The 9,502-nt window shown below is 56.4% G+C and overlaps 1 protein-coding gene across 1 annotated transcript; it reads left to right on the top strand.

Annotated features, from left to right (window-relative positions):
• Positions 1 to 40: 40 nt before the first annotated feature.
• Positions 41 to 4,319, top strand: TMEM42 (transmembrane protein 42). The gene is made up of 3 exons (XM_077859225.1): positions 41 to 269; positions 2,420 to 2,566; positions 3,247 to 4,319. The coding sequence occupies exons 1-3, from the start codon at positions 78 to 80 to the stop codon at positions 3,385 to 3,387; spliced, it is 480 nt and encodes a 159-aa protein (XP_077715351.1). The 5' UTR covers positions 41 to 77; the 3' UTR covers positions 3,388 to 4,319.
• The last annotated feature ends 5,183 nt before the right edge of the window (positions 4,320 to 9,502 follow it).

Below are 9,502 nucleotides of genomic sequence, written 5' to 3'. Positions count from 1 at the left end.
CGCCGCCCAATCGCGGCGCGCGCTCTGCCCTGCTGGTGGCGGGGGCGCCGGGCCCTGGAGAGACGGCGGCGGGCGCTATGGCCGAGAGGCCGCAGCCCCCGGGCGGTGCCGTGTGCCCCGCCGCCTACCCCGACGCCGCCGCGGAGTTCCCCCCGCACCTCCAGGCCGGCGCGATGCGGCGCCGCTTCTGGGGCGTGTTCAACTGCATGTGCGCCGGCGCGTTCGGGGCGCTGGCCGCCGCCTCCGCCAAGCTGGCCTTCGGCAGCGAGGTCGAGCCCGGGGCGCCGCTGCGGCCAGCGGGCGGGGCGGGGGCGGGGGGGGGCGGAGGGGCGCTGCGGGGCGGGGACGGGCGCGGGGGCGGGGACGCAGGGCGAAGCCTCACGCCCGCAGGTCTGGTCGCCCCGGCCGCCGCGGTCGGCAGAGGCGGGCGGGCGTCCCTCCCTTGTAAGGCCCGCGACTCGTCGCCCAGTGTAGGCGGTAGGAGACCGAGCCTCCTCCGACCGGGGCCTGCCGTCCGCCGTCGCGTCTGTCCTCCGTGGGGCTGGTCCGCCCCCCTACACCCACCCTGCCTCTCGCGCTAAGCCCTTAGGCCCCAACCTTGCCCTCCACGTGACTCCAGGTGGGAAGCCTGGTGCCCATCTCTGCCCCCTAATTAACGAGGGTTTTGAGCGGCTGCCGGATCGTGGGTGCTTCGGGGCACAGAGGCGGAAGAGAGGACGGGAAGCTCTGTGGGCATCTCCCCCGCCCCCCACCTGCATCCTGCTGAGGACTGAGCTGCCGCCCCGCGCCTGCCCCTCTCCTCGCCAGTCCTAGGCCCGCGTCCGCACCTGCGCCCCGGGTTAGGTTTGACCTGGACCGTGGACAGACTGGGTCTTTGGGGGTCGCCTATTTAGGGCTGATCCAATGAGGACCACCTTGCTTGACCTTAGTGTCCTGTTGGGTATAAACTCTTCAAGTGGTCCAAAGGAAGATGAGAGACTGAACCATGAGGTTTCCTAGTCTTCTTTTGTGCACCAGGCCTTCCTGACTATATAAGCAGGCTGCCATCGGTGCATGCAATGCCTTCGTGAAAATTCTACAAAGACACCCTTTAAGACACTACTCAACAGTTACGAGAAATGAGTATGAGGGGGCTCCTGGTTGGCTCAGTCAGAGCATGCACCTCTTGGTCTCAGGGTTGTGACTTTGAGCCCCACGTTGGGTGTAGAGATTACTTTAAAAATAAAATATTTTATTTATTCATGAGAGCCACAGAGGGAGAGAAAGAGAGGCAGAGACATAGGCAGAGGGAAAACAGGCTCCTGTGGGTCGATCCCAGGACCTGGGGATTGCGTCCTGAGTGGAAAGCAGACGCTCAACTCAACCACTGAGCCACCCAGGTGTCCCTAAAATAAATTTTTTTTTTTAAAGAGTATGATATTTAGATGACCCCGAAGAAGGCAGCTATGTCTGCAGGCAGTTTTCTAATTCAAAACCAAGTAAGGGGTCTGCATATTCTTTGTGCAGGAGGCTTAAGATCCTCGTCTCTCCAGGCTTTCACTTTAAAAAAAAAGAAAAAAAGGAAAAAGGCTGCAAGTACTCTAAGTGACATCTGGGATCACTAGCCAAGTAGAGGGTGTTTTCCCTAAGCAGTGCTGTGTCCTGGTTGAAAGCGTGGAGCCACTGCCTGGGTTTGAATCCTCATGGCTCCCACCAGCTTTAGGCAAGTTACTAATGTCTTAGGTTCTTTTCTCTGTAAAGTGGAGTTAAGGGAATAAATGAAAATGCACTTAAAACACTTGGCACAGCACCTGGCACAGAGTTAAAGTTCAAGAATGCCTAGCAGTGGGCAGCCCCGGGGTGCTCAACGGTTTAACGCCACCTTCAGCCCAGGGCGTGATCCTGGAGACCCCAGATCAAGTCCCACATCAGGCTCCCTGCATGGAGCCTGCTGCTTCTCCCTCTGCCTGTATCTCTGCCTCTCTCTCTCTCTAATGAATAAATAAAATCTTAAAAAAAAAAAAAGAAACAGAATGCCTAGTGGGACTGGCCTGAGTGTCCTGTAGCCTGCACAGAATGGGGGAAGCACGGCCGGTTATGCTTTACCCCATCCCCGGAAGTGAGGGCTCCCCACTTGGTTTACTTATGCTACGTACCAGCAACTGCTTGGCCCTCTGGCACTGATCTTTGACACCAGGGAGTGGTACTCAGAACACAGTACTGGTTACGGATTAGCTTTCCACTCTGCCCAAGGGCACATGGCCACCTAAGTCTCAGTTTATTTCTGCTGTAAAAAGAGTGTGCGGAGCACAGAATTAAGTGAAGTCCTGTGCAGGAAAGCTCTGAGGCCCGCCCACCCAGGCTGTGGTGGGATCCGGCTGCTGCTGATCGGGCCCCTCGGTGTGCTGGGAGGGGGCTGCAGCGACACTTTCTTCTGCAGGTGAACGTGGCCTTCCGCATCTTAGGCATTATCGTGATGGCGACCACCAATTCTCTCATGTGGACGTTCTTTAGCCGCGGCCTCAGTTTCTCCATGTCTTCGGCCATTGCATCTGTCACGGTGACTTTTTCAAACATCCTCAGCTCGGTGAGTAACCTGAGGGTGCGGTCCCCTGTCCCACACCTGGGTCCTGGGGGGAGGGCGGCTCTGGGTTGAGTTAGGGAGCTCCCGCCCTCCCAGACAGGACTAAAGGCAGGAACTGAAGCAGAGATTGGGCTGTAGCTTGACCCCCACAGGCTGCTCCTCTAATCTCAAGCCAGCTGGGAATGACCTCCGGCTGTAAAAAAGCCTGCGTGCTTGCTGCCCTTCCAGGGTGCAGCTCTCATCCTGTGGTCTCTGCAGCCTCCGTGCAAGCTGACTCCTAGGGGTCTGTGACCTTGAGCATGAGACATGGCGGGTGGACGCCCTTTCCTCTGATAGCCTGATGTCAGCCCTGCCTTTGAGGGAGGGAGGACTTGGCAGGCCGCTTTGGGTCAGCCAACACCAGGCACCAGCTGTGGGCTGGGCTTGAGCACCCGGCCTCTGCTACTCTTCCCTGTGCCCTTTGCTTGGGGCCAGGGCTATGAGGAAGCCCCCCCACACACACACATGTAAGTCGTAAATGAATAGTGACTTGCGGAAGGTGACAGCTGGGTTTCCAGCTCCAGACCTTTCCCCCTGCCCCAGGATGGCAGGCAGCCCCCGGGGGAGTGAGGAGGTGCCTACTCGCTGAGGTCGAGTCCGGCGGGCACGTGTCTGCGTGGCCTCACAGTGGTCTCTGTCCACAGGCCTTCCTGGGCTTTGTGTTGTATGGAGAGTGCCAGAAGGTCCTGTGGTGGGGAGGCGTGTTCCTCATCCTCTGCGGCCTCAGCCTGATCCACAGGAAGCTGCCACCCAGTGAGAAGGCCCCTGCACACAAGCAGCAGTAGCAACAGGGGCCCAATGACCCAACGGGAGAGTGTGGCCAGGTGCGTGGGGACTGCTTCCCAGGTGGTCTGGGTGCAGCCTCCTGACCATCGGCCAGAGGGAGATGCTCCTGAGGGAAACGGGCCTCTGACCTTGAGGGCGGCCAGCCATGGCTTCTGGGAGGAGAAAGGACAAGCATGGTCAAGTCCTGCCTGAGGCCTTCTCGAGACACCTGCATGGTGCTTTGGATCCTCACACCCTGGGCCTGCCCGGTGGCCCTTGGCAGACGCTGGAGACCCTGGGCCTGTTATGCTGGGTGCGTAGACTGGAGACCACACTACGTGTAGTCCTGTGGCCGAACAAAGGCCAGTCATGGGACATTGGGATCAGCTCTCAGTGGAGCCTTCTGACAACTCCTGACACCGATGTACAGGATACCTGTGTCTTGCTTCTGCAGTTTGGCAAGGGAAGGGAAACTGGATTAATAAATCCTTTTTTTTTTCTTCTTTTTTTAAAATAGCAGGTACAGCATCTTAATGCTTCCCTACTTTTTTTTCTTTTCCTTTCCTAATTTTTTGGAGTGAGAGGGAGCAGCCCAAGTGAGCTGTAGTTCTTGGAATGGAGTTAATAGCTGCCCTCACCCCTTCCCGCTCCCCAGACCTGGGGCTCAGCTGCTCTCTTACCTGCCGAGCTCCAGCACACGGTTCTGTCCTGATGGCACCCAGGCTGGCGCTCTTCAGATTCAGCAGGGTCTGTCCATTTTCTTGGTACTCGAGGAAGAGAGCTTGACCTCACTGTGGGGACCTAGTTTTGTTTTACTCTTGAGGAAAGGAAAGCGGCCCAGGCTGCTCCCACCCCCTCATTTCCCCTGGAGGCCTGTCTGCCCGTGGGTTTTCTCAGATCTCTGTGACTTTTTTGTATCTTACACAGTGTGAATGTAATTCCTAGTTCAAAATGGTCTGTGTGCTGCCTGCCTGTTCCCTTGTGTGGAGCTTCAAGTGTGATGCTCACCTCCAGTTCTCTGAGGGGAGGGTGGGGGGCTCCCCTGGGTGTCTCGGTACCCGCTCAGCTCTCCCAAGGCTGACCGCCTCTGTGTCTTCTTCAGACATTCTATGCAATTGGGGAGAACTTGGCAACCAGTAGGTAATGGAGCGGATGGTTGGGCCGGGCGGGGGGGGGGGGGCAAGGGCCATGTCCAGGGTGGCCCCTCCTCCCTGCCCAAATAGCACCTGCACTGCCCTCCTCTGTTACTCATGGCACAGCTGACAGATGAGCTTCTGAAAACTGTTCCATGGCTCCTACTGATTGGGATCTGGCCTTAGCTCACCTGCCCAGTTTCTCTCTTACTGCCTCCTTAATAGCCCCTCATCCACCATGCTAGAGTTACCCCAAACACCTGCATCTTAATAGTTCTCAAGTCTAGTATATCCAGTCCTGCCTCTGTGCTTGGTGTTTTTTGCAAGAATAGGAAAGCCCATCCTAAAATTCATGAGAACCCTCAAGGGTTCTCCACCCTGGACACTCAAAGGGCCCCTGAAGAGCCATAACAGTCTTTAGAAAGAACAATGTCAGAGGACTTACACATCCTGAGTCCAAAACTTACTGCAAAGCTACATAGTGAAAACAGTATATAGTACTGGCCTAGAGATATGAACCAGTGGTACGGCATAGAGAACCTAAGCCCTTTGAGAAGGGTGTCAAGACCATTCAGCAGGAAAGGGCAGTTCTTTTCAACAGTTGGTGCCAGAGAAACTGGATATATGTATCCAAAAGAATGAAGTTGGACCCTCACCTTTCACCATATAGAAAACAAACTTGGGGGGATCCCTGGGTGGCGCAGCGGTTTAGCGCCTGCCTTTGGCCCAGGGCGCGATCCTGGAGACCCGGGATCGAATCCCACGTCGGGCTCCCGGTGCATGGAGCCTGCTTCTCCCTCTGCCTGTGTCTCTGCCTCTCTGTCTCCCTCTGTGTGACTATCATGAATAAATAAATAAAATCTTTAAAAAAAAAAAAAAGAAAGAAAAGAAAGCCGGGTGGTTTCCTCAAGTTTCTGTATGAACCTTTTCCCGCCAGGCCCAAGGCGTCAATGGAGACACAGTATAATCTGGCCAGAAAATTGAAGCTGATCTGAAAGCCTGCCAGGGCCGAGCGGGTGTCACGGGAGGCAGGGGCACACACCAGAGGTACCATCCACGTGGTCCTCTGGACACAGAGTTTGTAGTGTCCGGGCAGCCAAGCAGGACCTGCACCGGGCAGGATAGGCCGACACTGCGTGGCCGCCCGCCGTGAAGCCCCCTGCCCTGGAAAACTCAGTCCAGACCCAGGACTTCAGGGCAGATGCTGCGGATGTGGTTTACACAATCTCTCACTGTTTGTGCCGCTCATTTACCCAGTGAGCTGCCTGGAAAGGATCGACCCCTTTTGCATTAATGGGGACAGCTGCATTAATGAGCCGATGGTCTTCCCAACGTGTGCGGACCAGGAGGAAGATGAGGGGGAGAGGGGCAGGCTGTCAGTGTGCTGTGGCGAACTGCGAGGACTCTGGAAAGCCGGTGGTACCCTGACATCCCTCTGGGGTCCCGAGTGGCCTGAGCTGGCAGGAGCATGTGGGCCCCCGCGATGGGCCTCCCCAGCCCGCAGCTTTGGGCTGGAACCACAAATGAGGAACACAGCCTTGGCGTCAGAAACTCGCTGGATTTCACATGGTCTCAGCGGAGCACAGGCTCCTTCCTGTGGGCATGTGTTCGTGACCCGGCAGGGCCAGCCTAGGATGTCGTCATAGTTCAGGGGCTGCACGGAGGGGTGTCCTCAATCAGCCCAGGTCCTGTGTGCTGAGCCCGAGCTGTGCTGCTGACAGGTCTGCAGGTTCTTGTCACCGACGTCCTGAGAGAGGAGCACGCCGTTTCTCACCTCGCTGCGGTGTTCCAGGCAACCAAAGGTGTGCCAAGGGCAGGTGCTTTACCTGCGGCTGCTGCTCGATCCGGGCCCGAGGGCCTGGGCCCACCTGGAGCCCCGCTCGTGGGGGTCTGCGGGGGTGGCCGGTACGCAGAGCACGCGGGTTCCGATCGGCCCTTCCAGAGCAGCCAGAGTCAGGGGTGCCCTCGCCTCCTTGATCCTGTCTCCCCACCTGGAATGTAGGAATGATGTGGGGACAGTGAGGATGGAGTGGGGGACCGAGGGACGAGGCGGGGCCCGGCCCACGGGGTGGGAGGCCCTCCATCCTCAAATGCCCGGGTTCCTTAGCCAGGAGCAGGGCTGGGCTGGGAGGGGACAGAGCAGGGAGAGGAGACAGCGGGGCGGGGGGGGCCCTCTGCCTGAGGCGGGCTGCCGCCGCAGCTGTGTGGAGTGGAGGCAAGCCAGCCACGGGGGAAAAGTACCATATTTGGGGCGCAAAGATCATAGGACATGGCTCATCCACTGCTCATGGGGAGGTAAACACATGGGTGCAAGTGCAATCAGGGGACCAGACAGAAAATCTATTAGCTCTCATGACAGGTAGTGGGTAAGGGGAGGGGGGCGGTCTTGCTGCTTTAATGTTGTTTTCGAGTTTTTTTTTTATATATTTTATTTATTTATTCATGAGAGACAAAGAGAGAGAGGCAGAAACACAGGCAGAGGGAGAAGCAGGCTCCCTGTGGCGAGCCTGATGTGGGACTCGATCCCGGATCTCCAGGATCATGCCCTGGGCCGAAGGCGACGCTTAACCACTGAGCCACCCAGGCATCCCAGAACCAATGGTTTTATTTTTTTTATTTTTTATTTTTTATTTTTTTATTTTTTTTTAGAACCAATGGTTTTAAACAGGGACTCCGAGGGGCGCTGGGTGGCTCAGTCGGTTAAGCCTCTCCCTTCGGCTCAGGTCATGATCCCAGGGTCCTGGGATCGAGCCCTATGTAGGGCTCTCCACTCAGTGGGGAGCCTGCTTCTCCCTCTGCACCCCCACCTTACTCATGTTCTCTCTTTCTCTCTCAAATAAATAAGTAAAACCCTTAAAAATTTGAAAAATAAGAAATAAATATAAAGGGCCTCTAAGCGATGGCAGGGTTGGCAGTGGCGTCTGCTGGTGGGAGAAACAGGTGAAGCTGGTTGCGCCGGATTGCCTGGAGGACATCACAAGGCAGATGGGGACATGTGACATGCGTGGAGTCCTGCTTCCCTTGTGGGGGGACCAAGGAGGGCATGGAGAACAGGGGGACAGGAGGTCTGGAGGCCCTGGAGCAGGAGGCAGCTGGCAGGGGAAAGGCTGCGGGGCTCTGGGGCTGGGCCCGGGGCCCCAGGAGCCAGGGGGCAGGTGAGGAGCCACACGATGCTGATGCTGCCTTGTACTCGCCCCCAGCGGCTCGGCGCGTTTCAGGCTCTTTACCTGAGCTGGGCTCTGAACCACAGCACTGTGCCGGGTCACCCCGTCACCCCGTCACCCCATCAAAGTCATCAAGAAACACACGTTTGCCCATAATTGTTCTGAGCGCAGGTTTTCAAGTCGGATCTGAGTTCCAAACCCAGCCTCTCCTGGAGGCTTCCAGGCCCAGCCTCGGCCTCCGGGCTGCCAGTGGTCCCACGGTCCTCCTCCCACCTGCCGCTGGGGCCTCGGGCTGGGTGAGCGGACAGTCTGCCCGGGGTGCTCCTGGGTGCAGGACTGGGGGCCCTGTCCTCCCAGGAACTCCACTTGCCCAGAGCAGAAAGTTCTCAGGCAGCTGGGTCTCAGGTCCCCTCTCTGCTCTTACAGGTTATTGGAGACCCCGGTCAGCCGGTGGTTAGGACGTTTCTATCTGCAAATGGTTACCATTTCGGAAAGCTGAACTGAGAAGTTTAAAAAATATTTGTTTTATTCTGAATGAAGAATCCTACATTCTCCACACGTTACATAGATAACATATTTTTGTGAAAAAGAGCTATATTTTTTGGAAGCCTAAAATGTGGGGAAGAGAGTGCCGTTGTTTTGCATTTCTGTAAATCTCAGTGTCTGCCTTAGTAGAAATCAGCCGGATTTCCCCAGTTGCTTCTGTATTCAATTGTTGAGATGCATTTTGTTGTTGTTGTTGTTGTTGTTGTTGTTGTTGTTGTTGAAATAGATTAAGAAAATCTGCCTTCAGCCAGATACATAGATGAAAAAGGCAGGCATATTTCCTTTTTTTGTTTAAGATTTTATTTTTAAAAATATTTTATTTATTTATTCATGAGAGGCACAGAGAGAAAGAGAGAGGCAGAGACACAGGCAGAGAGAGAAGCAGGCTCCATGCAGGGAGCCCGACATGGGACTCGATCCCGGGTCTCCAGGATCACGCCCTGGGCCGAAGCAGGCGCTGAACCGCTGAGCCACCCAGGGATCCCAGTATTTCCATAGGCTCTTCAGATGATGGTGGATGTCCTTGTTTGAGTCTATACTTGTGCGCTACAAGTGGTAGTTTCTTCATGTTGACGGGAGTGTGGACTCTGAAACTGCATCACTGAGCTTGTCCTATATCCTATGAGGGAATCACAGCGGAGAGGCGAAGAGCGTCTTGGGATTATTGTGCAGATACTTGCTGACCTCTGGACTCCCAGGGGCTCCCAGCCACACTGAGAACGCTGTCCCGGGGCCCACCCAGACGGTAGCCGTATGGTCGTGTTTGCACATGGGTGGTAGGCAGACGTGTGTTCATCGCTGGGTGAGTCTGAAATGCTCCCTGTGCTGGGTGGCTCTGAGCGTGTGCCTGGCACACAGGGGACACTCTGTGAATGGCGGGGGGCTCCTGATCCCTCGTGGCCCACCTGCTCATCCCAAGTTAGTGGCTGGTAGCATTACCACGGGGCCCCCACCCTGACCTCTGGGGTCCAGGCACAGAGCCCACCATGTCCATGGAAAGAAGTGCCTGCTTCTTCCCCTTTGCCCCCATGCTGGCACCTTCTGGCCTGGGAGAAAGAAAGAAACACTGAGGAAGCCTGGGCCATGGGCAGACAGAGCCGGCGACTGGAGGCCCTGGTGCTCAGGGGTGCAGGTGGACTTGAATGCACCTGGCCACTTCCTTTCAAGCTCTGTGATTCTGGGCAAGACTCTGACCCCTCCGGGTTTCCATCGTCTCATTGTCAGGGGTTATTATGAGGATTCAGTAGCACATAACCAGTACCCAGTGCAATGCTTGGCACGGCCAGGGCCTG

The sequence above is a fragment of the Canis aureus genome, chromosome 19 (assembly GCF_053574225.1).
Source record: "Canis aureus isolate CA01 chromosome 19, VMU_Caureus_v.1.0, whole genome shotgun sequence".
NCBI lineage: Eukaryota > Metazoa > Chordata > Mammalia > Carnivora > Canidae > Canis > Canis aureus.
Note: the sequence above shows the minus strand (reverse complement) of the source record. Positions and strands in the feature narration are given on the sequence as shown.

What these genes read in the sequence shown, in the direction of transcription:
- TMEM42 (XM_077859225.1), top strand. Translation starts at nt 78, where the DNA reads ATGGCCGAGAGGCCGCAGCCCCCGGGCGGTGCCGTGTGCCCCGCCGCC. An exon ending in AGCTGGCCTTCGGCAGCGAG is followed by an intron (nt 270 to 2,419) that starts GTCGAGCCCGGG and finishes TTTCTTCTGCAG; the next exon opens with GTGAACGTGGCCTTCCGCAT. An exon ending in TTTCAAACATCCTCAGCTCG is followed by an intron (nt 2,567 to 3,246) that starts GTGAGTAACCTG and finishes CTCTGTCCACAG; the next exon opens with GCCTTCCTGGGCTTTGTGTT.